We start from the raw sequence: 26,401 nt of genomic DNA, 5'->3' as shown, positions 1-26,401 counted from the left end.
GAGCTTGTGAGGTATTGTTGTGGGCTGAAGGATTCCCCATCATGTTCTCCCCAGCACGTGGGCTGTTCTGGTGACGGATGGCTCGTGGGCGCTGAGTCGAGAAGGACACAGATGGTCAAAGCGATGAATCTCGGAGAGCTCGGAGGAGTGTGTGCTCTTGTCCAATCAGCATTTTGCTCATTTCACCTTTGTGAAGGAATAATTACTGAATTATAGGCTTAATGGGGAAAAAAATTACAAGTCCGTCAGGATTGCACGGGAAGGTGTTACAGAAAGAGCAGAGGATTTCCAGGGAAATCAAGGGTAATGGGGAAAGGGCAAATGAGTGCTTTTAAATATGTACAAAACTCTACAGTGTTTAGATGATTCAGACAGCATTGCTTACATTTTCAGTCAAATCTCAGTACAGTGTATAGGACATGGGTGGGTCTGTAAATTAATGGATCTCTGTAGTCTTCTGCCTGAGCCCTGTTGGTGGAACACGGATTTGTTTTTGTGAAGTCCAAATAGACATTGTCTACTTTTGCTGCTATTAACAGTGAAAATGCAAATTAAATTGGAGAATTTTGTGTTTACATTTTCTTTTGTTCTTAAGCACATTGTATAATCGATCATGAGTTCCACTGCTGATTTAAGGATTTGCTCTCAGAACAAAGATTTAATAAAAACTGATTATGATCCAGTTAAAATATTTTATGCTTGATAGAGGTGATGAAATTTCTCTTTGGTTTACAGAATGTCTCAGAAATTTAGGCTAGTCAGAGGAAGGAAGTTTATAAAGTAGTTCATCACGTATTGTTGTGGGTTTAATTTTCATTTCCAGTGGCACTACAATGCTCTTTTGTGTTCTGTAACCAAGGACTGCCAGTCTTCTCATCCCTCTTCTCACCGTATCATTGCATCCTATGAAACCCCTAAAAAATAATCCCTCAAAGGCTCTTATCCCTTGCATTTGTTGTTTGTATCACACTGTCTTTTAATTTTTGGACCATCAGTGGTTGCTGTTGAAGGTGTGAATGGTGTGAAAAAACCAAGTGTTGTACATACACACTGTTAAACAGCAGTGGGAAAGCCTGCAGAAACAGTCTTCACTCAGTAGTGGCTTCAGAAACTACCTGCAGATACTCCCACCACCACAGATGGTGATGCTTTGTGCTTGTGTGACAGCTGTCAGGTGTGCTGGAACCAAGTGATTTGTTTTGGACAGGACAGTTTGGCTTCCTGTTAGGATTCTTATCAAACTGTACTGCTGAGTGAGTTGTAGGCTGTTCCTGGAGACACCTTCTGCTCCAATTTCCTCAGCTCCAGAGTAGGGTGATGATGGTTTACCAATGGGATTCCAATTTCAGCTTGCTGATAATTATTTATTCTGCTTTAAATAATCAGCAAGTGAGAAAAATGTCAGTGTACTTACTTTAATGTCTTCATACAACAATAAAAAACTTCTTTAGAGAAGGTTATTCTTTACAATCACTATTTATAAGAATATTTCATTTGGCCTAAAACTGTTCTCACTGTATGAAAGGTCTAATTTCAATTTGGTGCCTCTGTCTTCAGTATTTTGCAAGGTAGAAGATACTGCTTTTCTGTCCTACTGTGCTATACCAGTGATTTATTCATTTTGATAAACTATAATTTTAAGAAGAGCTGAAGAAAAAATTAATTTTACAGTTCACCAGATTCTGGGGAGGAAGAGAGAAACTTGGCTTCAGTTGTATTAACACTGCCTCTTTCATGTATTAATATTAAATTAAATTAAATAGGGTGTTTTAGTTGACTTTTTTTAAAATTAGGTCAAAAATTCAATGTATATGACTTTAGCGGCCTTAAAACTCTAAATAACAAAACATGGGAATTTCTTTGTGAAAAGAAACCTAGCTCAAGATATAAATTGAGCTTCTTTTACTATTAGTTAGGGTTATAGACAGCCATGTACATAGCAGCTGTTCTTTGTGGGTTTTCCAGTCAGGTGAGATTGCCAAGAGATTGACTGACTTTGTTGGCAGCTGTTAAAAAGGCAAATGTCAGTCTTCCACTACTATTTGTAAAAGCTGTAAATAGTTACTTGTTCTGAAGATGTTATTGGGAAAAGGAAATGCACAAATGTGAAAATACTGTAAAATGATAGCGTTATCCTGAAAGTGGGAGGGAGGGAATCCATGAGGTTCTCTTCTGTCTGTTGGACCACTTCTAACTCTTCAGATGCAGACAGAAAGGTGGTTATTTACAGTACCCAGAAATAACTTTTTAGGTTGTAAGGTAAGAATTAGGCAGAACTGATAGCAAACAGGAATTAAAGTCTTGAGTAAGAATATATTTTTTTTCTGAAAATAAGGTCTTTTCACAGAGGTTTCCTGTTATTACAGAGCCCTTTCCTGAATTTCTCTTTGGGTGTCTGTCTACTGCTATGGAATATATTTTAGGTTAGTCTCTGTATAGAAGCCAGAAGAGGCTGTTCCAAATTATTTTCTTCAGACATCAAGTTTCCAATCATTTCCTGGTAGTAGGATGCAACTGCAAAGATATTTTGTTATGAATAGAAAATACCAGACTAGTGTGTGAAAATTAAATTTTTGTGTGTAGTCTCCTCTGTGGATAAATGGGACTCTAGAAAGTAAAGTAGCAGAAAGTGTCTTGTCCAAGAGCTAAAAAAAGTTCTTTTTTTATTCTTTTGAGATGTTATCACTTTTAGACAAAGGAATAAAAAATTCTCTGTGTGTAAAATAAAATTTCACTACTCTGTTTCTGTGGTTACAGTTTATCCTGACTTGTGCACCATCAGTCTGATAGCTGTTGGGGATATGAATAAACATGTGGACAAGCTGCTTTTCTGGGAAGATGTGTACGGCTTTGACATGTCTTGTATGAAGAAAGCTGTCATTCCAGAAGCTGTTGTGGAGGTGCTGGATCCAAACACATTGATATCTACAGCCAGTGTCATTAAGGTACCATATTACTTCATGCTTAGGAGGCACATGAGAATTTTCCTTGGTTTATGGAGGAGGGGCAAAAATTCACTTGACATACACAAACTTTGGTATCCTCAAAATTATGAAAGTGCAGAAAGGTTCATGCTGCCAAGACTGGAAGGTTTGTATTAATTGCTTTTTTTAACAATTTTTGAACTTTTAGTAAGGTAATTTTCCCATATTTAGCCTGTTCTGTTCTATGATTTCTTCTATCCAAAGCCAAATCTATTTTGGCAATGCTCAACTGGTAACAGTGCGTGCATATCCCTTTCTTATCCATGCTGTCATGAGCAGTCACTGTCCAGCTCAGATGTAGGGACTTACCACATTTTGTCATCGTGCAGCATGTAGCATAACTGTTGTGCTGAATGGCTTTATACTCATTTGTTCTCATTTAGCCATGGTTTTAAAAATAGCTTAAAATCAATGCATGTGCTTGTTTGTGGGAGTTACAGTACAAAGTAGTGAAATTAATGAATTGAGGAACAGTGGCATTATAGGTAAATTGTTTTAATCAATAGCTATCCCACAGAACAAATGGATTATATTTTGTAGGGAAAGTTTAAAAATGTTCCCATTCATCATTATGATTATTACAGAAGGTACTTTGCTGTGTTTGCTCACATCAGGTGCTGCTTGTTCTATATAGTTCATAATGTAACTTTATAGGAAGCAAAACATTTCGTAAAGAAAGACAGGGGAGCATGAAAATTCATTGAAGACTTTGGGTTAAAGATCATCCAGTTCCAGCTCCCTGCTGTGGGCAGGGACACCTTCCACTATCCCAGGCTGCTCAGACCTCGCTCCAATCCAGCCTTGAACAATTCCAGGGATGGGGCAGCCACAGCTTCCCTGGACAGCCTGTGCAGGGCTTCACCACCCTACAGTAAAGAATTTCTTCCTAATATCAAATCTAACCCTGCTGTCTTGTAGTTTGGATCCATTCCCCCTTGCCACTCAATGCTCTTTGAAAAAGTCTCTCTCCATCTTCCTTGCAGGCTCCATTCAGTTGCTGGAAGGCCACAGTTGGGTCACCCCAAAGCCTTCTGTTTTCCAGGCTGGCCAATGCCAATTCTCTCAGCCCTTCCTGACAGGAGAGGTGCTGCATTACCTTGGTGGCCTCCTCTGGACTCACTCCGACAGCTCCATGTCCCTCTTGTGCTGAGGACCTCAGAGCTGGATGTGAAATCCTGCAGAGAGTAGGGAAGAATAACCCCATGTAGCCACAGAGGCTGGGGACCTCCTGGCTGGAAAGCAGCTTTGCAGAGAGGAATTTGAGGGTTCTGGTTGACACCAAGCTGACCATGAGCCACTAAAACGCGCCCTTGTGGCAGAGGCAGCCAGCAGCCTTACAGGCTGCATTAGGAAGATGACTTATCACCAGCAGCCCAAGAGAGATGCATCTTCTCTTGCACCCCAGGGAGTTGGCTGTACCCCAGGGAGATGAATTCTGGAGTACCCTGTCCAATCTCAGGTTCCCCACCCAGGGCAGGAGTGAGATGACTGTCCTGGAGTGAGTCCAGTGAAAGACTGCAAAGGGGATTCTCCAAAGGTTTTTTTCAACCGCAGTTATTCTGAGATGGATATAAAGCCAATCTGGCAAATCAAAACCCCCTGGTTTTAACCCACACTAGTTTGATGCTGTAGTTTACCATGTGACTACATGAACAAGGGGTAAAACTGGTCAAGATGTCTGTGAAAGCTGCTTACTCTCAACAAGGGGCAGCTGCCGTCAAGAGGCAACTTCCCTGAACAGAATGAGCTACTATGTGTAGTTCCATACCACTACTACTCTGTTTATTTGGGCGTGTGAGGATGAGGAGTTTCAGGTGTTTTGTCACATGGCATTAGGTAGTTTCTTAGTCTCATCCCGTTTTTTGGAAAGCTGAAAGAGTATTGCCTTATAAAAGTTGTCTCATAATGAGAACAACTGAACAGCCTTTGTCTAAAGGGAGATCTTAATTGACATTCCTCACTGTTACTGACAGAATTTTATTACCCTTTTTGACAGCATATCGACTGCAATACTGCATCCACTCCAGACTTGGAATTCTCTTCAGATTTCACCCTGAGCATTGCAATGAGCACACAGTGTACGGTAAGACAATTGCAGTTTCTTCATACATGGTTGGTATTGCACTGGACTAAGACCAATCCATTAATTATCTTTCATTTATCATCAGTCCTTGCCTTAAAACATTCATTTCTGCAGTACAGAGGTGTCAGCTCTTTCTGTAAAGAGAGATGGATGTAAAACTCCAGTAATGGTGTTATGGGGTAATGCAGGTAGGTGAGGAAAGGGAAGGGTAAGGAGCCTTAGCACTGGCATCTTTCTGTTTTGTTCTCTAGCCCATTTTCTGAAATACAGCAAAAGTCTGGTGTAAGCTTGCCTAAGTAATGCATGAGCTTTCAAACACTACATTATAAGCAAAGGCAGGATGGCCTAATTTTTACAGTCATGTCAATAATTTGCTTTCTATGCAATACAAATTCTAAGTGCTTTCTATCAATTTATTAAAATCCCATAATCAAATTTGACAAAAGAGCATTACGCTCTGAAATCTGTAGTAAAACCTGAAATTTTTGCCCTCTGGAGTATTGTGAAACTTTTGGGAGTTTCATGCTTAAGTCACATCACAAAATCAAGTATAAAGGGGTAATTTTTAGCTTACTTCTAATATATTGAGATAATTCTGCTACACCTGGTTTATTGGGATTTTGCATGAGTATACAAAGAAGAGTTGTGGGCTTTCTCTGACATGGACACAAAGAATATGTTTCTGTATGATATAAACTGCTTAGGGTGATTACAAAATCTTGGATGCCTGTATCAGGCAGTGTAATTCCTGATTTGGATGTTAGGTCATGCTGCTACATTTGCCAACGTTTTTGCAGAGTAGCAGTCTGCATAAGAGTTTGTTGGTGTCAAAAAGTGAAATTTTCCCATGTATATAGTTTAAATTATTATAATTTTTAATTAGTAGATGTGTACAAATACTTCATGTTCACTTGTCAGTTATCACCAAATTAGGTGTATACACAGTAGCATTTTTGGGTTTATTAAATGGAAGTCTGTATATATTAGTGTGCATACAAATGGAACCCCTCCTGTTTCAAGGTATCATAGGATAAATCTAGTTGCCTCAGGGCAGAGTCAGGTTTGATTTGAGATCAAGCTCCACTGCAGCCCTGGTTTAATTTTCTTAATTTGGCCATATTTGAAAAACTGATTAAACAGAAATCTTTACAAAATTTTGGTCATCTTTCTGATGTTTGGGTAAAATAGCTTATTTTGTAAACATTGTTTTCCCCAGCGCTAAGCTCTTACAAAAACCTCATTTCTGTTCTGTGATTCTGTGGCATCATTGGCATATAAATCAAGATGTATACCTGCATTTTATGACTTCCAAGAAGAAGGGGAGGGAAGTGGGGCAAGAGCACTGTTTCTGAAATTTTGCTGCAAATGCAGGTTCTAAAAAATGATCAGAGTGCTGTAAAGTGTTTTGCACTTCATCATTTAGGTTTATTGACACTTTGAGTGAAATTTCCATAGTTTCTATGATGGATTGTAGAAGTTTAGTTGAAGGTTGACAGTTCATCCATCATATCAGGCTGCCTAACCTTGCAGTAAATGAACAATAAAAGTCCATTATTTATCTTGAAATTTTTGAGGAGATGCTTTAAGATTTCAATTTGTCCTTTGAAAATAATATTTGATGGTTTTCTTGTTTGCATATGCTTTGTTGTTCTACTGGCTTTTCATTTTCTGCACACAAAGAAAAGTTGCCTACGTTTCCCAAAATTCTGGGGTTTGGTACTTGTCTCTTAGGATTTTTCAGGGTTTTTTTAAAATATGAACATTTCAAAATGTCTTTGCTTTATTTACAAAAAATACTCCACAAAAATAGCAGTTTGGAAATCCATCTTTATATGCTTGTATTTCATTTCAAAGCAGCTTTTCCTCAGCCATGGAAGTGTAGAAGCAGATTTGGCTGTCTTATTCCTGATGTTGCCATCAGGAATAAGACATTGTTCCATCAACATTGCTGATAGCAGAGCAGTGTTACCATCAGAGCTAGGACTGTCTCTGTTGAATAACCTGTCCTTAGAAACCAGGCAACTGAAAAATGTAGGGGCACATGGTTCTGTTTGTTCTGGGGATCCTCTTGCAGACCAGCTCGTGGTTTGCAGTGTCCCTGGCAGTGTGGGTGGTTTCCATGCTCCCTCCCAGGGCGCTGTGTGCATGCAGAGCGCTGTGAGGCAGACATTCCTGCACCCAAGTGTGTTGGCAGCGTGGAGTGCACGGCTGCTCTTGCTGGACTTGGTTTTGCAGAAGCTTTGCGCCGATGGGAAGTAATTTAGCAAGTAGTTAGAGAAAAGGGTTGTGTGCTCTTCTGGTTGGAATGTGCAACATAATAGTTGAAGAGCTGAACTCTCAGCTTGCATCTCTAGAAGTAACAGCCTTATCGGAGTCTGCTGCTTCCTCCCATCAGCCTGTTTGTCTGTCTTTGCTAACAGGACAGGTTGCTGGAAAAGCTGACTGGAGTCAGAACCATAATTGCAGTTTTTAGCAACTCATTACTACACTTGCTTTGGTTATGGCTTGGAACACCCCCAGGATCCCTCAGGCAGGAGAGGCTTCACTTCGTGGTTCTGTGGCAAAACCATAGAATGCTTTGATTTGGAAGGGATCCTAAATATCACCTAGTTCCAGCCCCCTGCCATGCCCAAGGGGTCCCACCCCTTGGATCAGGTTGCTCCAAGCACCACCCAGCCCGGCCTTGAACACTTGCAGGGGTGGGGCATCCCCAGCTTCTCTGGGGAACCTGTGCTGGGGTCTCGCTGTCTTCACAGTAAGAATTTCTCCTAATACCAGCTCTACATCTCTCCTTTTGCAGTTCAAAACTATTCCTCTTGACCTATCACTATCTGCCCATGTAAAACAATGTTAAATTCCTCTAAAATCTGTCTTTATTTTTTCCTCAGCTGTTTTCTGAGTTTAGATGAATGTACTAAGGACATGAATGCCCAGCCATTGTAGTGAGCTTGTGTAAAATAGAACTGTGCAGTTCACAAAACTAAGAGCATAGCATTGACGCATCTGATTTGTTTGTCCTTCCATCTGTTTGAAACTACTCTCATACTTCTATGTGACCAAAAAAACCCCTAGCAGAGTATTAGGTCATGCTCATAAGAGATGAGTCTCATGTCTTACTGTAGGTGCATCTTGAGTGTATTGCAGATGCTCCTGTAATACATTGAGTCATAGCCTTAAAAAATTATTAAGACTCTAAATACTTTTTTTTTCCTTCCAGATGTTCAAGAAATTAAATAAGTTTTCCCAAAAAAATTCTAATATATGTAAGGAATAAAAAATGATTGAGCAAAAAGAAACATTTTAAGTATGATCTTTTATGTGCTGGTTAGTCTTTTAGAAGTTTTGAGACACAGTGGTGTGGTAGTTAATGCTTTATTCTGAGAATATATTGCTTCTGTTAAATTTTTCTTGATTCCTCGCATGTTTTTGCCACAAAGAAGCAATTTCTGGCATTAATTTCATATATAATTATTTTAGGTTTCAAAGATTGAAGATTTTCAGTGTGAACAGTTGCATGGAATCATTATATGAAATTGTTCCAAAGTACTTTTATTGCAAGTTGACTTGATTTCAGTCCTACAAAGATAATAGGAAAAAAACCCACAACAATTAGCCTGCAGAAGTGCATTTTCCTAATAAAGAGCTAGAGTTTGTCACTGTTGATTTTAATGAGACATCTGGCTAATATCAGTTAGTAGATACTGCTAGAAAAATACTCCATTAATTGTATTCTAAGTTGATCACTGTGTGAGCTTTTGAGATAAAATATAATGGTGATTACCCTCAGTATAGAAATCAATTGACAAACTTTCGCTTTTGTTTGCAAGCGTTTCCCCTGTGAGTCTATCAAGGTTGATCTTTCCTAGCTGAATAAGAATATCCCCTGAGAGGAAAATGGCAGTATCTCTTCATTGCTCCCAGGAGATTTTGTCAAAGAGCAGGGTATGTGTATAAAGAGTGGGAGGGAGGAAGGAGGTGAAAGAAGGATAATGAACTAGAGGACGTGACTGATGTATTAAAAGCTTCAGGAGGAAAAAGGAAGCTGAGTTGACTAGAGAAAATTATTCTGACCAAGGGAAAAAAATCTTTGCTTATTGAAATTTTCTTAAGTGTTTGGCAGTTTCATTTCTTAATAGCAGGTCTTCCACTTGGGAGCCAACAAGAAGTATTACCATATGAATCTTTGGTTCCAACCTTAGGTGAGAAACTAATTTTTTTAAGCTAGAAGTTGGAGATCTGGTTTGGGTACCACAGTTAAATCCACCTTGAATGTCTGATTTCTGAGTAAAGGAAATACTGCGCTGCTGTGTTACAAAGCAGGTTTTATCCTTCTCATCTGTTTACTTATCTGTAGTCTCCTCTGCAGTGATGTCCAGATTATTGATTTTTAAAATAGAAAATTGCTAGGTTTTAATTGCCAAGGGTTTCTTTTCCCTGTGATAAAAACGCAGCAACTCTGATGCATGGATGACAAACATTCCACCTCCATGCTTGGATAAACTCCATCAAAAGCACATTATCTCCCACTTCTGTGGCCAGCTGTCTAATTGTATTTGTTGTAGCCACTCACTGTTGGAACATGATACTAGTGAAGAGCAAGAATGATAAATTACTCATTGTAGGTGATAGTGATGATGATAATTTTTAATTTCCTTGTTCCTAAGTGAATTGGTAAGGCTGCCTTTGAGTTCTCGTAAGGAAAGGAGCAGTATCATTTGTTTTGTCCTGTTAAAATGCTGCATGTACAGCCAGCCATTTTCTTTATTAAAAAAGCCTTAGTATTCAGATGTATTTGAATTAAAATTTAGATTTTTCTTTGTGTTTTAGCTAAAGGCTCTGAGTGGAAGAGTATAAATAATGCTTATTCATTTATTGTATGTCAAAGCTTTCTGTGCTTTTATTATATTTGGTACATGTTACATCAATAAATGAGGAGAAAAATAGTCTTGAAATCATTTAGCTGGGAGGGAAGAAAGTTTGAAGATAAGTGGATCTTGCTGGGAGGACCTGCTTAAATTGCAGGTTTTTCATATGTTTGCGTGGGCACCTTAGAAACCCTCAGTAACAAATGAAGACCTTAAGCTACATGAACTTTTCATCAAAATGTGCGGTTGACAAAATTGGGTAGGAGTTTATGGCTGCTATTTTAGTTTCAGGAATATTTTGGTTTTAGTTGAGTGAACTCTTTGTTGACCTTTGTAGGATGTTGCTCTGCAGTCTCAGTAATGTATATCTATTAATGTATATCTAATCCTTAACGTTTCCTTCATATCTTATTTGGCCACTTTAGTTCTCTGGGTAAATATGTTGGCTTTGTTTTGGGGTTGGAGTTTTTGTCCTCTTAGCTTGACTTTTCTCCTGGCAAGTTATTTGAGAACAGGAAGAATAATATTTGGTAGTGTTTCCTAATATTTACTGTCCTTTGAGGCTTGAGCATGTGTCAGGCTGGAGTTGTAATTATTTATTACCAGTTTAGAAGTAATTTTTTTTCGTTTTCCTCTTCCATGGTATTCAGGAGACTGGGACTTGAAAGATTTTTCCAAAGAAGGTTTGAATTCTTACCGATTAGTTGTAGGTGAAGTTGTAAATGAGCTGTCAAAGGTGTCGCAAAAAGATGAGAGAAATTGCAGTAGGAGAAATAACAGCTATCATTATGCTTAAAAAAAAAAAAAAAACAAAACAAAACAAGAAAAAGAATCCAAGGCAGTAGTTGTAAAGCATCATTTAGAATTTATGGGGGAGTTATTTTCTTGTTCCTGTTCTTTAGTTTGACTTGTAAAAAAGATGTTTAATGAAAATCTGGGCAGCCCTATATTTCATTTTAGTAGGCATGTGTCTGTGATTGCTTCTAGTATGCCACTTGAGATTTTTTTTTCTTATATTTTGCTGCATGTGATAAATTAAACAACCAGAGGGGAGGACTGAATCTTACTTCAAATTGTAGACATTGGAAATCTTTCTTTGAATTATTGCATATTTAATAGATGCTTGTGATTATTGTAGCTGCTGCAATTTGGGATACTGTTCAAAAGTCAAATGAGAGGAAAATATTTTGAACTCATATTTTGAACTCCACTTCTACAGAAATACTTCTCTGAAATGCACTTAAACATAAAAGATACATAATTGTGCATTTCACCATAAACACCAACAAGTTACAAAAAGAAAGAAGGGAAGGTGTAAATTCCTTAAAAGAAGATAGTAAACAAACCCACAATATTATAGCTATTTCTTGTTATCAAGTATTTCTACTTTGGTTTGTGTCAGTTTGTAGATTTGTGAGATCTTGTTTTAAATACACAGGACTAGTGATTGTAGATAAAATTGAAGAAAGCATCATGTGTGTGTACTTCTACCTTTTTTTTTCTTTGCCCCAACACATCAGTTTCTGAAATGGTGCAGTGCTTACACTAATAAACTTGAGAGTGGTGGTGCTTGTTTTGGTTTAGGACTTTTTGGAATATGTTGAAACAGACCTGTGAGATGCTGTCAGAGATTTTAGTTTTGCAGAGCTCTTTCAAGGAAGACTGAACCATTGGCTCAGTTGGTCAGAGCATGGTGCTCATAATACCAAGGTTGAAGCATTAATCCCATTTGTGCCATGAGCTCAATGATCCTTATCTGTCCCTTGCAACCCAGAATATTCTGTGACTCCCTCTGCTTCATGTAAAAGCAGAAATTCTAATGGTTTGTATCAAGCTTTTTGCAAAACACTGAGAGGAAAAATAATTACAACTGTATTGTGCCTTTGTATCCTTGAATACTTTTCTGGAAGCATACATAGAATTCTTTAGATCAGAAAAAACCTTCAAGATCATTGAGTCCAAACTCTAACCCAGCACTTCTAAGTCCAGCACTAAACCATGTCCCCAGGTGCCACATTTGCATGACTGAAATCACTCCAGGGATGGTGACTCCACCTCTGCCCTGGACAGTCTGTTGCAGTACTTGACAGCCCTTTCGGTGAAGACATTTTTCCTGCTATCCAATCTAAACTCCCTTGGTGCCACTTGAGGCCATTTTCTCAAGACCTCTTTTTAGGGAGTTGTAGAGAGTGAGGATGTCCCCTCTGAGCCTCCTTTTTTCCAGACTAAACCCCCCCAGCCCCCTCAGCTCCTCCTCATCAGATTTGTGCTCCAGACCCTGGCTCAGCTCCATTGCTTTCTGTGAAGCCTCTCCAGTACCTCCAAGTCTTGTGTCATTCTGCAGAATCATCTGGTGGGTTTTAGGAAGGCTGGGCAGACAAAAGATGACAAAACAGCTCAAAAGCAGAAAGTTTTCAGAACACTGACAATATAATTAAAATTTTAAGCATAGTATTGTGTTTGAATGAGTGTATATGAATATACACAAACCGTGGAGGACCATACAAAACAATCCGTTTTCTTGAGAACAGCTGGTGAATTTAATACCTCCTATAAGGGTGTATGTTCAGAAATAAAATTGAACTTGCTTTATGAAAATAATGTCTAATTTGGATAAATTAAGTGCCTTTCAGGGTGATGTTACTGGCAGGGCAACACGTGCAATCTATCAAACAAAATCTTCCATGTGAAATCAGGGAGAGGAAAAGAAGGCTGGATGTTACTGGGAGGCTTTGGCATGGAGCTCAGATGGATATTTGCAAATAACTGTTTCTGTTGAACAGCTTTAAACCTTTTCAGTTTCTTATTTTTAAACGGTAAGCCACAGGCGATGTGCATCAAAGTGGTATATTAATTCAGTGCTTTTTTGCTTTTTGTATTTCCTCAGCTGTAATTCGCTTATAGAATAGCTGTCATAGGGAATATTAAACAAATTTTGCAAGTGGTCAGTAACTACTGGGTTTGGTATTAGACTTCTTATTTTCTCAAAGGTTTAAAATATGAGAGATGGAGATTAAACAAACTGTTGGTCAAAACAAATTATATAATTGTAACCAACTTCAGAGAGGAAATCATCAAAGCCAAGTGTGTGTGTGCTTGGTTGTTTAGTAGCCTCAAAGACATTTTGAAAGTTATTAATGAAAGATACTCATTAGATTTCTCAATTGCAGTATGTGCTCTTACAGTTAGTTTTCAAAATGTCATTCAAGCTCTCCCCTCAATGTATTTAACTTTAAAAATATAATTTCTGGTCACCTAAACAGGGCTGGGGTTGTCTCTTGACACAACTCACCAGAGTGTGTGTTTCAGTTTTGGGGTGCCTCCAATGCCCAGTTTTAACTGACAGAATTTTGAGGACTTCTCAGAGCTGTTCACAGGATCATATCCTCAGGAACTTGAGCAATAATACTGTTCTATTTTTGGTTTATTTTGGCTCAACAATTATTTCAGTGTTCACTATTGAAGGACACCTGTCCATTTTAGAGCATAACAAGAAGAAATTAATGGATCAATGTAGAGCTCTTGTTCTCTGTAATCCCTGGAGTTCTGATTAAGGTGGTCTTTGTGATGTGTAATAATTATTATTACTATTCTGGATTAGCTATTCAAAGTCAGTGTTTCAGGTTGTTTCAGATAGAGAAACCACTGATACTGTAAAGAACAAAATAGTTATTTATCTAGTAATTTACAAAAGGTACAAATCTTGTTTCCCTTAACACCGGAGAGGCAGTGAGGAGCACTTTCTTTGCTTGTAACTTGAGTTTCTTTTCAACCTGAACTTGACCCCAAAAAAATAGTTCTCTGCAGCCTTTTCAAGGTAGCATGTAGGGTGGTTCTGTCACCTCTTGTTACCAAGTGTATGGATATTTGCATCTACCTTAGCTAGGTCTGTCTGCATGGAGCTCTTGGCTTTTTGATCCAAGATGTAGTTTGATTGTCTCGTTTTCTCTGAAAGCCAGATTTTTTTTCCTCCTCAATGTATTTTTGTTGTCACAACCTTGTTTTCCTGCAGTAATCACATCCTAATTCTTGTTTGTAAGTGTACCAGCAGTATTGAGCTGGTGGTTGAAAAATATTTTATATGACTTGCTAGATCTCTGACTAATGTCCAGAAAAGATTGTGCATCAATAAAAGTAGTCTGATGGGTCAATAGAACTTTGTCAAAACCTTCTCAGTCTTTACTCAAAGGGCATATTAGAGACAAGGCTTTAATTTACTTAGGAATGAGATTCTCAGATTGAGTGATAGGACTGGAAGAGCCACTGTTTCCACTGTCTGACACTCATTTGTCATGAAGGGCTCTCAGTGTCTCCATGGTTTGTTTTGTATTTTAACTCTTAAGCCACATTGGAATCTGGAACTTGCCAGGCTTGTCTGGAGTGCCCTTTGTTGAAAAGCAGGTACTTTAGCATAGTTTTAGTGGTTTAATGCATTTTATTCTTCATTGTGTTGGCAACATCTGCTTTGGATTTAGACTAGAGAGGAAAAATACCAGAATGACTTATTCATATTATATATTTCTTAGTGATAAAACCCTATACCCTAATTTTGTAAACATGCTTTGCTTTTTTTTCCATCACCATATTGTGTGAATCTATATGAGGGGTGTGCTATAGAAACTGTCCTTTTTAGCTTTTCAGAACAACCATTTCCCTGGTCCTGGACTAGAAGAGCCCTGGTGCAGTAAGAGAGAGGTTCCAATGTTTGCAGTGAGTTCTCATGGAACAGGCTTGCCATCACTGCATTGGTTCATACCTTCTTTGGATGCGGCTGATGTCGGAGAGTCCCATCCTCCCATGGCAGGGATGGAGAGAGTCCCCAGCTGAGTAACTTCAGCTCACTGTGGTTACTCGTAAGCTCTCTTCAGGTTATTTCTTCAGGCTCATGTGATAGAAAACCACAACTGCCTTGGTACCAGGGTCTGATGTGCATTAGCCTTTTCACGGGAGAGGAGGAAGCAAATAAAGGTAGCATGGACAGGATTTCATGGGTGAGACTGAAGTGGATGTTTTATTAGCATCTTCCAGTTGTTTATTTGGGTTTCTGGGACTCTCACAAGCCATTTTCTTGTCAAGAAAGCAGTCCAGCATTAAAAGACTGAGCGACTAATAGCGCCAATATAGCGTTTTGTGTGTGAACATTTTATATCTGTTAGTATTAGGAAGAAATTCTTCCCTGTGAGGGTGGTGTGGAACTGGCACAGGTTGCCCAGAGAAGCTGTGGCTGCCTCAGCTCTGGAAGAGTTCAGGGTGAGGTTGGATCAGGCTGGAGCAGCCTGGCTTGGTGGAAGTTGTCCCTGCCCATAGCACAGGGGTTGGAAGAAGATGATCTTTTAGGTCCTGTCCAACCCAAACTAGTCTATGATTTCTTTTCCTTATTAAAACTGGAAGAAAGTGCCACTAATGAATCAGGCACTGAAGAGAAAGGCTGTTGAGGTTAGGAGTGGGATAGCAGGAGGGACAGAGAAGGAATCATATGGAGAGCGACTGTTAGAATCTGTTAGCCTGCTGGAAGGGCCAGCAGGAGGCATTTGTGAATGTTTTTCTTTATCTGTGTGTGTAGTAGAGGAAGAAAAGGATTCCCTGCCTGGTTGTGCTCTGCCTCTGTTCACAGGGAGCTTCTGTGGAAATTCCTGTTTAGCAACACAGCGAGTGAACAAATCTTGCAGTTTCTCTCTGGGAGGGATACTTGGTTTGTGTTTACTGAGGGTCAGGACAAGGATGAGTTTTGTGCTTGTGGGTTTGCACATCTGAAAGGCTGTTTTCTCATGTATGATTCTGGTTGCAGTTAAGGTGTGTGGGTGGGTTGTTTTGGAAATGCATACTAAAATCTGATGTGTAATAAAATGCAGTTACAGTGGGCTGAATATTCTCAAGTAGAGTAAAGGTGTAATGGCAACTTTTTATTTTTTTAACCTAGGATTTCTAGCATACTTGAAAGCATAAATATAAGCTTGTTAATCTTGGTAAACACTTGAAAAGAAGTGGAAATTCCAATAAATGCATATATGAATCACAGAATTTTTCTTGAGTGTCACGGTTATTCCTTTATTGTATTTACATTTTCACCTCTTTTTTATAGGCAATTGCTGGTTACTTTGATGTGTTTTTTGAGAAGAACTGCCACAACAAGGTGAGTATTTGGGGTTATGCATTTTAAAAATGTCTTTCAGAGATGAGGATTTTATTTTGTGTCAAGGTGTTTGGCAGCGAGTCTGTTTTGCTGTAGCAAAGACTTCATATGCATTTGTGTTTGGTAATTGATTGATGTGGTGTGATATGAAAAAGATTGTTTTTAATCAAACTCCTGAACTCTCCCATTGCAGGTCTTGTTTTCAACTGGTCCCCAGTGTACCAAAACGCACTGGAAACAGACAATTTTTCTCCTGGAGAAGCCAATTCCTGTAGAAGCAGGTATATTTAAATTTAGTTGGGGTGCAACAATAGTTGTGTTACAGTGCTGTTACCATTAAATCTAGATATAAAATATTTCCAAAATTACATAAATGTCAAAAAGAGCTAGTAAATAAATCTTTCAGCTGCTGTTGAAGGATTTTTTTTTTGTCTCATCAAACCAGGGAAGTATCTGTGTACAAAATTCTGTTTTAAAATTACACATAAATGTATGCATAAGTAGCTTGTAAGTGGGCATATGTCTTGTATAGCTGCATACTGGAATTTTGGTGAGAAAAGTTCTCTATCTAAGTATTTCTGATGCAGAAAAATGTAAGACCAGAACTCTTGCTATTGACATTCTCTAAATTTTGACATTATTAATATTCTGAAGTGGCAAATTTGTCAAGTGATTGCACAGGATTCCTTGTAGCCCTCCTGAACTGTCCTGTATTTCAGGGGATAATGAATGTATACATAGGTTGTATCTGCCACAGTGGGGTTGCTCTGTAAAATGAAAACAGTTTTCAAAAATTCACAGCCATGAACTTGAAGTATTGAATAGATTTGCTGTAAATTTTTATAAAATGGTTAAGTACTGTAATAAGTTTCACCTTGAATGTGACGCAAGTAGAAGGGTTTTCATTGTCATCAGGGATAAACAAAATACAGAGGATAAACTGTTGAGGTGAGGTTTTCAAGACTGTAAAGTGATTCTTGTTAGTGGTTTAATTATTTCTATTCTTGAAGTCTTGAAAGCACATTTTGTACAAGTAGTGAAATATTCCTTGCTTTATAAACACAGGTATATCCATGATCCTCATAGAATGGTCATGGGAGAGGATAGACATGCTACAGGTCAACAGGTCTTAGCCTCTTATTCCTGTAGAACTTTCTTTCAGACTCTCACAGACTTTTTACAATTCAAGGAAATGAAGCAGTTACATTTCTATGCTGTTATTTTATTTGTGTCCATTTGGCTACCAGATAATTTACTCACCAGTGTTGAACTCTCACCCAGTGATGAATCAGTTGTCTTCAAGAGCCCCTTTTCTTTGCAGACTAGCAGGACCAAAGGAGGAGCCTCAGAATGGGGCTCATTTCTGCTGGTCAGTTAATAAACTCATGGTACTGTGTGGCCCTGACCTGAACAGTTTGTAAATAGATCAGGAATACTGAGGGGAAAGCATGGAAAAAGTTGTGTGGATGCTTCTGCACTCAGTTGAACTGCTTTTACAGTAGCCTCTTCCAGCTACCAGACATGACAACTTTTTACCAGGAGCTTCTTTCCTAGAGGCACTGAGGTTTGTGATATCTGACAAACCACTTCTGTCTTTCATGCTTAGACTTTTTAGTCTTACTTGCACTTTCTTAAGTCCTGTCACTTCTTGGGGTGCACCCATGCTTTGGTGCATTCGTACTTGGCTTCTGTTCTCTTCAGATTCTCTTCCTAGACAAGGCTGACTAAGATCTCCTTGCTGCTACTCATTAAATCTCAATGTCATAGAGTGAATTTTTAAAAAGCGCGATGACATTTATTAAAATATGCACATTATTTCATATTACAGAGATCATTTGACATTTTTCAACTGTGTGAAATTACTGGGAGGTGTGTCCCAGTCTAGAGTTCTGGTCTAGGTGTGGTGACTTTTTGAAGGCAGCTGCAGGAACAGTGTGCTCTGGCTGTGTGAACACAACCAACTTGACCTTCAAGACCACTTGTGCCATAACTCCTTCCTTCCTTTCTTTATATTAGCTCATATTTCTTAACATTATTCCCAGAACAGATCTTGTTACAGCTGTTTCTTTCTTTCTCCCTGTCTACTTCTCTTTGTAATTATTTGAGTTCCCCTTTTCCATCCTTTTGCCCATTCTGTCTGGTTTTATATCTTTTATGAAATTACCACTTAAATCTAGGGTTGTCTGTCTTTTGCTTCTAGTGTTCAAGAAGATTGAGAGAAACTCCTGAAGTAATTTCCTTTTCTTTTGTAATCCCAGTCTTAATTTCTGTGGGACATTTGTTGGTCGTTGATGACATAAGCCCATCAAGCAGAAGGTGCTTTCTGATACTTATATAGAAATGTATGTTAATTTACATTATTTTTCTGGAAAAACCATTCCCTCTTTTGATCTCTTGACTTTGATCCTTCTCCTTCATTGTTCCAAAAATCTTTCTCCTCAAGACATGTTGTTATAAATACAGATTTCTCTATCTTCCTTTTTTATGTTCTTCTCTTTGTCTAAATAGTGACTTGAATATTCATCTTGATAATTTGTGGTTAGCCAATTTTTTTTTGTTTCTCAGTCTTTCCATTTTCTCTACTAAACAAACTGTTCAAGCTTATTTTGCAGTCTATTTCAACATGCACTTCCAGCTGCTTCTCTTGTCCTACTTCTTAATGAATTAGCACTGCTTGTTACCACTTCTCATTCAGCCTGGCATGTTGAACCAAGCTCCACTCTGAGTGCACTGAGCTTTTAGGGAAGCCTTGTCTTCATAAGGGCTTTCCTCAGTGCAAGTGAACTGGAGGCAAAAGTAACTGTATTAGATTAAACATATTTGCGTCATTTGAAGCCTTTCCATCCATCCCTGTGTTTACTGGTATTTATCAGCCCTCTGTATAAATTCTTTGATTCAGAAATACATTACTGAAATCTGAGAAACATCAAAAAAGATGCACTTTTGACTACATATATTCATAGAACCATTAAGGTTGGAAAAGGCCTTTAGGATCATTGAGTCAAGTCATTAGTCCAGCACTTCCAAGGACACCACTGAACCATGTCACTGGGTGACACATCTACAGTTCCCTGGGCAGTCTGTTCAAGTACTTTACAGCCCTTTCCATGAAGAAGCTTCTCCTAATGTCTAATCTAAACCTCCCCCGGTGCAACTTGAGGCCATTTCCTCTTGTCCTGTTGCACATTACCTGGGAGATGACCAACTCCCGCCTGCCTACAAGCTCCTTGCAGGGAGTTGTAGAGAGCCAGAAGGCTGTAGAGAGCCCTGAGGCTTTTTTTATTTAGGTTGGGCCCCCACAAGCTCCCTCAGCCACTTCTCATCAGACTTCTGCTCCAAAGCCTGCCCCAGCTCAATTCCCTTCTCTGGACACACTCCAGCACCTCAAAGTCTTTCTTGTAGTGAGGGGCCAAAAACTGACCCCAGGATTCAAGGTGGGGCCTCAGCGATGCCCAGAACAGGGGGACAGTCACTGCCCTGGTCCTGCTGGCCACACTACTGCACATCCAAGCCAGAATGCCATTGGTCAAAATAAACTCTTCTTTTCTCAAGTGAATGTTGGAAAATAAACAGAAATAATGCAATTTGAGTCTTGCAATAATCTGACCAGTGTTACCATGATGACATTCACTTGTAGCTTTTTAATAGGTTGTGAAAGAAGAATTTGCTAGTGGAAAACACATTTAAAATGTTTTCTTGTTTTGAAAACATCTTTCAGACAGGACAGTGGCTGTTTTTCCCCAGTGAAGAAAAATGGTTCCCTCAGATTTTTAGTTCTGAGTAAAATAGTAAGGCTGACTAAAAGTCCCTTATCAGATTTATAGCTTTTGGGGCCATGCCTGGAGTGGTTATAAAGCACTGATTGTATTTGGTTTTGCTCTGTAAAAGAGGTTGAGCTTTCAGATATCCAAACCTGCTGGAAAATGCTCATTTATGCCATGGCAAAACTGTTTTGTTCTGCACTATGAACTAGCTAATTTTCTCAGCTGTTTGATGCCAGGGTATTTGTTGTAAAAATAGATCTATTTTCTCAGCCATAAAAAGGACTGAATGTTTTGATCTGTTGTAATGGTGGCAGAATCAAGCAGTTGCAAGCCAAAGAATGGGTCTTGGAGCTCATCCTGCCACCTTTGCTGGTCCTGCTGCAGCCTGCACTCCATGTATGATGTTTGTGCATCTATGGGATGAAGTGGGAGAGGTTAATTCTTGGTCCAAAGGTCTGGACAGTGAGGCAATAAAATCTGCACCTAATTAATACTGATTATTTGCCACTGAGTTTCAGCTTGATACCTGTGGTAACTGGCTTTGTATATAATGGATATATGCAAACTGATATATTTAATGGCTAATTTCTGTTCACTTCATTTAGATATAATATGTGAGTGGGGGATAGCCTCTTTCTACTCATGTGTTCTGAAAAACCAGTTTTCTTCCTCATGGACTCTGACAAGAGACTTGAAACTGATTTTCAGTCAAGTAAAACAAAATAGCATCAGCATGTTGGATACGCTTTAACTGTTTAGCAAGCAATTAAAATTAAAGAAACTGGAGAAAGAAGCAATATACCCTGGGTTTTCTCAGACAAAACAGTGGTGTATTGTAGACTCCCTACAGAGTACAAACCTTCTCTTAGAGCCCTTTTAATAGCTTGAACATGTCTGTATTTTGAAGATTGAAATTGAGATGCCAAAGCAGTATCTTTTTCTCCTTAATGGTCCAAAAATGAGTCTCTTCCTTTTGTTGTTTGTTGAAATACTCCTGCTAAGCAAACAAAATATTACATCATTCTCATTTGGTTGCCTCAAGAATTTACTAAATAAATCTTAAATAAATTGCTTACAAAAAATATTTTAAAGGACCCACAGAATATTTTCAGCAACAATGCATTAAGTTAAAACCCAGGCATGGGTTTGCCTGTATGCAGGCAAATTCTATTAGCAATAAAACAGCCTATTGTCAACATTGTGTGCTCTTGATATTGCCTTGCAGTGAAAATAAAACCTTGATTTGTTTTTCTATGGTGTTAAAGGGGCTAGCACAGCAAAGCTGGAGCAGAACTCACATGACTAAGCTCCTGTAAAATCCTTGATTGTCTTTAGGTCCCCAGTCTCTGTAATTGGAAAGCTGTTTGTAAATTTACAAACTGAAAGAATGTTGATTTGTCTACTTAGACAGCACTATTAAAAGTAGGAAAACAACACTGGCACGATTAATCTGTCTGAATGTTTTGATCCTATAGTGAAATACTTCAATATTGTGCATCCCAGTTGGATAATTTGGCTCCTAATTAAGATTTTAGTGTCTGTTTTGCCTGTCTACGGCTGCAACATGGTGTCTATAGAAATCTGTCTCATTTATTTACAAGTGGCACCTCCAAAAACGATGCTGGCTTTTAAAATCTAGTAAATGTTAAAACCTGAATTTTGAGGTCACACACTAAGTCTGGCAAGTCTTATGTTGTATTTATCAAAATCTCCATTTTAAAGTGATTGTGCTGACTTTTCAGGAACATTTTTAGGTGTGTGTTTCAGGGCACTAAATTGAGAGAATCTCTTCTCACGGCTGTTCTGTCTCACTGAAAGATAATAGAAATCCCATATTTAGACAGGAAAACTTGCATGGACTGATGATACAGATCTGCCATTCTGGGTGCCTCCCTTTGCAAGTTGTTCAGCTGCAAAGAAATATGGTTCAAACAGCAAAAACAATCTGGTTTTCTCAGAATTTTGTCACACTGATGAGAGAAAGCTTGGGACAAGGCTATACAGTTTAGAATCTCCACTACAAAAAGTGGTGAATTAAGCTACTTCTAGGGGAGTGAGTTTGGTCACTGCAGCTCTGCATTGTGGAGGACCTGGCTTTCATCATTCCCTGTGGCAGCTCTTTGTGGTGCCTGAGCTCTCTGGGAATCTCTGTAGAGCACACACTTTACCTTAAGCAGCCACACAAGCCTGGCTTGCCTCACTCAGCTGGCAGTGTAGACTTCTTTGCAGCAGCCTCATTCCTGGGTTGTCTTGAGCAGTTGAAAAGTGTCAATTTGGTACAGAAAATCCTCAGAGAATATACTCAGCACATGCGTGGAGAAGACAGACCTTCGGGATAGTTTCAGCAGAGGGTGAACAGCAATGCAACAGAAGGAGTTGGCAAAGAGTTGATAAGAGCAGCCAGTCCAGAAGAAAAGTATCGCAGGGCAGATGGATGATACCAAAAGGCAGTAGCTGCTGCTCAGAACAGAAACTGCTTGTTGAATCACACTGGGTTGGAGATTCAGTAGGAGAAGTGGCCAGAGGGGAAAGTGCACAGCTGCAAGTGCCTCCCGTTTAAGAGGATGAATGGGAAGATTAAGGATAAGTTCCTGAATTTAACAGAAATGCTCTTGGTTCCACCACAAACTGTTTCAGTCTTTCCTTGTTTTCCATTGTCAGAAGATAGGTGGTATATGGAAACCATTTTCTACCCAGAGTAATGCTTTTTAGACTTCCTGTTTTTTCTGTTGCATGCTACAAGTCAGTGTTGCATTAGATAATGGTGCAGTTATTCAAACTAGATTGTGTTTAAATTGTCAGCTTCCAGCAAGGACAGCCTTGCTGTGCAGAGCACTATCAAATCGTGCTGGTTTGTGACTGGGAAGGCACAAACCCCCAGCAGTGGTTCCTTACAGTGTAGGGGATTTGTTAAGGTAATTTTCATCAGCAGTGCAGTAGTTTAAGTGTGTTAAGCCCAAAGCCCACTGCAGTTTTCTAGCAGCTCTCTGAAACAATTCCAGTGAGCTCTTTCGTAAGATTCTTAAATTTTAATGGTGTTCAGAATAAATAATGGTTTGAGTACTGTGTTCTTACTTGTCCCACTGTTAGCTTCATAAAACTCTTCCAGGAAAAGAAAAGAAGGAAACCTGAAAGACCTTGATTGCTGGCTGCCTTTGGTAGCTTCTTTTGAGTCTTTTTTGGGATCAAAGAGGGAGGAGACACCAAGTTGTATTGAAAGGCAGGGTAGTTCCTCACATTACAAACTCATTGCCATGGGTCATTCCAAGCTTTAAGTGGATGGTGTGGATATGCATGCAAGGGACTTGCATGTAGAATCTTTGGTTTTGATCAAATCCTTTATGGACTGAAAAACCATGATTTGTTGTGCCTGAACACTCTTGATGATGGAGGATCTCTGCACTGAGAGATACCTTGGCTCACAGACTGCAGGCTGGCCCCATGTGTGATTGTATTGCACAGACATAAGTGGCAGATGCAATTGCTTGCAGTTTTACTGGTGGTAAAAGCCAGAATCCAAATAAACTGATTCAAGTGTCTAGAGCACAGGTACTGCAGAGCCTGCAATCAGACATGCATTATGTGACAGGGAGTCAGGATGGACATAGGGATGTCTTTTTTCCTGTACTAGGCAAGCTTACACAGCACTTTACCTAAATTCTTCTGCTTTTTCCATTTGGGGGAAAATTTCTGACCTCCCTGGGGGATAATAAAAATGTGGGGAGGGGATGGTAATGGATTCAGCTTTGTCCTAATCAAACTGCAGTGGCACTGTGTGGTTTGCTTGCATTCAGCTGACCGTGATAAGAGCAAGGTGATGCAGCTGAGTCCCAGAGACAGCTTCCTCGAGGCAGCTCCTAGGACAGAGAATGGGGGAAAACATCCGTCATTTTCTATCTACATGACATTGATTAATTGTTCAGAACTGTCTTTGAGTTACTGCTGTTGTTTGCTTCAGCCCTTGGAAAAGGCTGTTCAGAAAAGCACATTTAATGTGGCTACAGCATAAGGAATAGCTGGGAAAAATGAATGGATTGCTTTGTTTCATTAACTGTCTTTACAAACAGCATCTGAAGGTTCTGTTTTCTGAAATCAGCTATTTATGAAATTATATTTAAGTTTCTGCTTCGTTTTTATTGGTTTGTATTAATATTTTAAATGGGAAGATTGAAATGTGGATTAATTGAAATCATGGAATTTTAGTTTACAGAGGCTCTTTAGTCTTACTGAATTGTTATCACAGGATGTTAAAATAAATCAAATAGATCATTTTGTAGCAGTTTTGAAAATATGTATGTTCAAATCAGGTTAAATTTCCTAGCTGGAGTGGGACTATAATGCCTTTTTTTCTTTATCTTGTCCTTCTCTCTGGCAAACCTGTCTCTTGTTTAAATAATCTGAGAAACCGTTTTCACAATTCTCTTCAAGTTGCATTGTGTTATGTCAGTCTTTTGATTCCTAATAACAAAGCTGCACAGAAGTTGTAGTGGAATCTCTAGCTAACTGTTACATGATTAAAAAAAACCCAAAATGATCCATTTTGGTTTTCTTCTGATCTTTGGTACTACAGTTATTCTTGTACATAAGCCTTCTTTGATATTTGTACTGCAACCTTTAACAAAATGTCCTGCATTTATAATTTATAATTTGGACTTTCTGTCAGTTTACTGTTTGTGGATGCAGCTGAGAATTGTGTCAAATGGAGACCTCCAGAATGCTTCCTGAATTTGAAAACAGCTTAGTTTTGAAATTGCTCTTTGTTTTCTTTTTTTCAAAAAGGAAGCTTTTTGTCGGGATATTAACACTGGCTTTTAAAATCACAATGAGTAATGAGCAGCTGGAAAATACCTTGGATCCAGTGAGATAGAAAAGTAGCAGCAGTGAATGTGGCTGGTCTGAGTGATGAAGACGAATGGGGCACAAGACGTCTGATGGAAGAGTAGCAGGGAACTTCCTGCTGTAGATTGGGATCACAGCCTGCTTTAATGTTCTCAGCAGAATCCTCTGTGAGGATGTAGCTCTTCCAGGTTTAAAATGGTGGGATGAGGTGGCTTAACTGTGGACTTTCTAAATGTACACGTTTACAAATGTACGTGTTTATATTTTGTGGATTGCATATTCCTAATTTACAAATATTCCTTAAATGAAAGGTCTTAGTAAGGACTGAAAAGAAATTGAGATTAGATTTTTTCCTTCTGTGTAAAAGCATTTGCTCTGGGTGTAACTCAAGGACATACCCATCAACTGTTATGACACTGAAACCTTGTAAAACAAGACCTGCAATTAATAATATGTGCACTTGAAATGCCACAGAGAATTCTGTGGTAGTTTCCTGCCAGATTAAAAAAATACATAGTCAGAATTTAAATGAAATGCAGTGCAAATACAGATCACATGGCCCATACAGCTGGGAGGGAATATGCTTTTGTGGCTACATGGCTTTAGTCCAAGATGGTGAATATATCCAAGGGGTACAGCGGTTTTCCCCAGCCACAAGTGAAATATTTGGCATATCAGTAATTTGGGTGGACCTCTGAGATCTGGAGCATCAGCCAGAACTTGGCACCTCTCCAGATATAACTGCAGTTAAGTTTGACTTAGGTTTGTTGTCAAGAGCTGTGAAAACTTAAACTTCTTTGAACTTTTAAAAATCCGATTAATGCAATGCATCTTTGCTGTTACTGTGAATGATTCAATACTGTAACCAGGGCAATTCCTTCTTGTTTTTTTCAGGAGAGGCCCTGAGAGGAAGGATCACAGTCCGCAGAAACAGAAAGGATCCACGGTCCCTCTTCATCACCCTCTCAGTGAAGGACACCCAGCAGATGTACAGCCTTCAGTGAAACTCTCTCCATATCTGGGAGGAGCTCAATTCAAATGCTGCATTTGACTGCTGATAACTGTTCTGGAATATCCAAAAATGTTAAATTCTTGGGTTGGTGTGTGTGCACAGACACGAGAATATGGAAAAGTTACCTAGAGCTGAGATTTACGACAGAATCAGATCCTGCCGCTTCACGTGGTGTGAGGAAAGCAAGAAAGATGGGTTTGGGTTACCTGAGACTGCTAGGTGAGGAAAAATGAGCCTAAAGTCTTGCTGTAAGGAACAATTAATATGATCTCTCAATAATGTTTTATTCTTCCACTGGCAAAATCCTTGTATAGTATTTTTTTGTGAAAGAAGCAGCGTAGTCATGTGTGAGTGTACCTCAACAGTAGATGGAAAATCCCAGTGGGAATAATTTTTGAAATCCAACTGCAAGATTGTGGCAACAAAGATGGTATTTTTACTACGCTTCTGCAGTTGAAAAGTTGCACACATTTCAGTTACATTTGTCTAAATAAATGAACCCATTGTGATATATAATGCAGTTGCTGCTTTACTTGTGTTCTGTGTAATTGGAAATTCTGTCTATCCTGTGATGGCTCATTTATTTGTGCCTACAGTTTTTTCTCTACTGACCTGTTGGGGCATAGGTGGATGGAAGTGTGTATCTTAGCAGCTTTAAGAAAATCACAACAAACAAAAAGCAGTTGCTGGAAGGGTGGGTTTGGTTTGGCTTCTTACAGAA

The 26,401-nt window shown here is 39.0% G+C and overlaps 1 protein-coding gene across 1 annotated transcript in view; it reads left to right on the top strand.

Moving 5' to 3' along the window:
* Nucleotides 1-26,196, top strand: part of PRMT3 (protein arginine methyltransferase 3) — a 55,323-nt gene extending 29,127 nt beyond the window's left edge. The window contains exons 11-15 of the mRNA XM_064426216.1: nucleotides 2,758-2,945; nucleotides 4,981-5,067; nucleotides 16,015-16,065; nucleotides 16,259-16,346; nucleotides 25,563-26,196. Of these exons, the coding sequence (XP_064282286.1) occupies nucleotides 2,758-2,945; nucleotides 4,981-5,067; nucleotides 16,015-16,065; nucleotides 16,259-16,346; nucleotides 25,563-25,672 (524 nt within the window). The 3' untranslated portion in view covers nucleotides 25,673-26,196. The remainder of the gene's footprint in view (nucleotides 1-2,757; nucleotides 2,946-4,980; nucleotides 5,068-16,014; nucleotides 16,066-16,258; nucleotides 16,347-25,562) is intronic.
* The last annotated feature ends 205 nt before the right edge of the window (nucleotides 26,197-26,401 follow it).

This window comes from Passer domesticus, chromosome 6, assembly GCF_036417665.1.
Source record: "Passer domesticus isolate bPasDom1 chromosome 6, bPasDom1.hap1, whole genome shotgun sequence".
In the NCBI taxonomy this organism is placed as follows: Eukaryota; Metazoa; Chordata; class Aves; order Passeriformes; family Passeridae; genus Passer; species Passer domesticus.
Note: the sequence above shows the minus strand (reverse complement) of the source record. Positions and strands in the feature narration are given on the sequence as shown.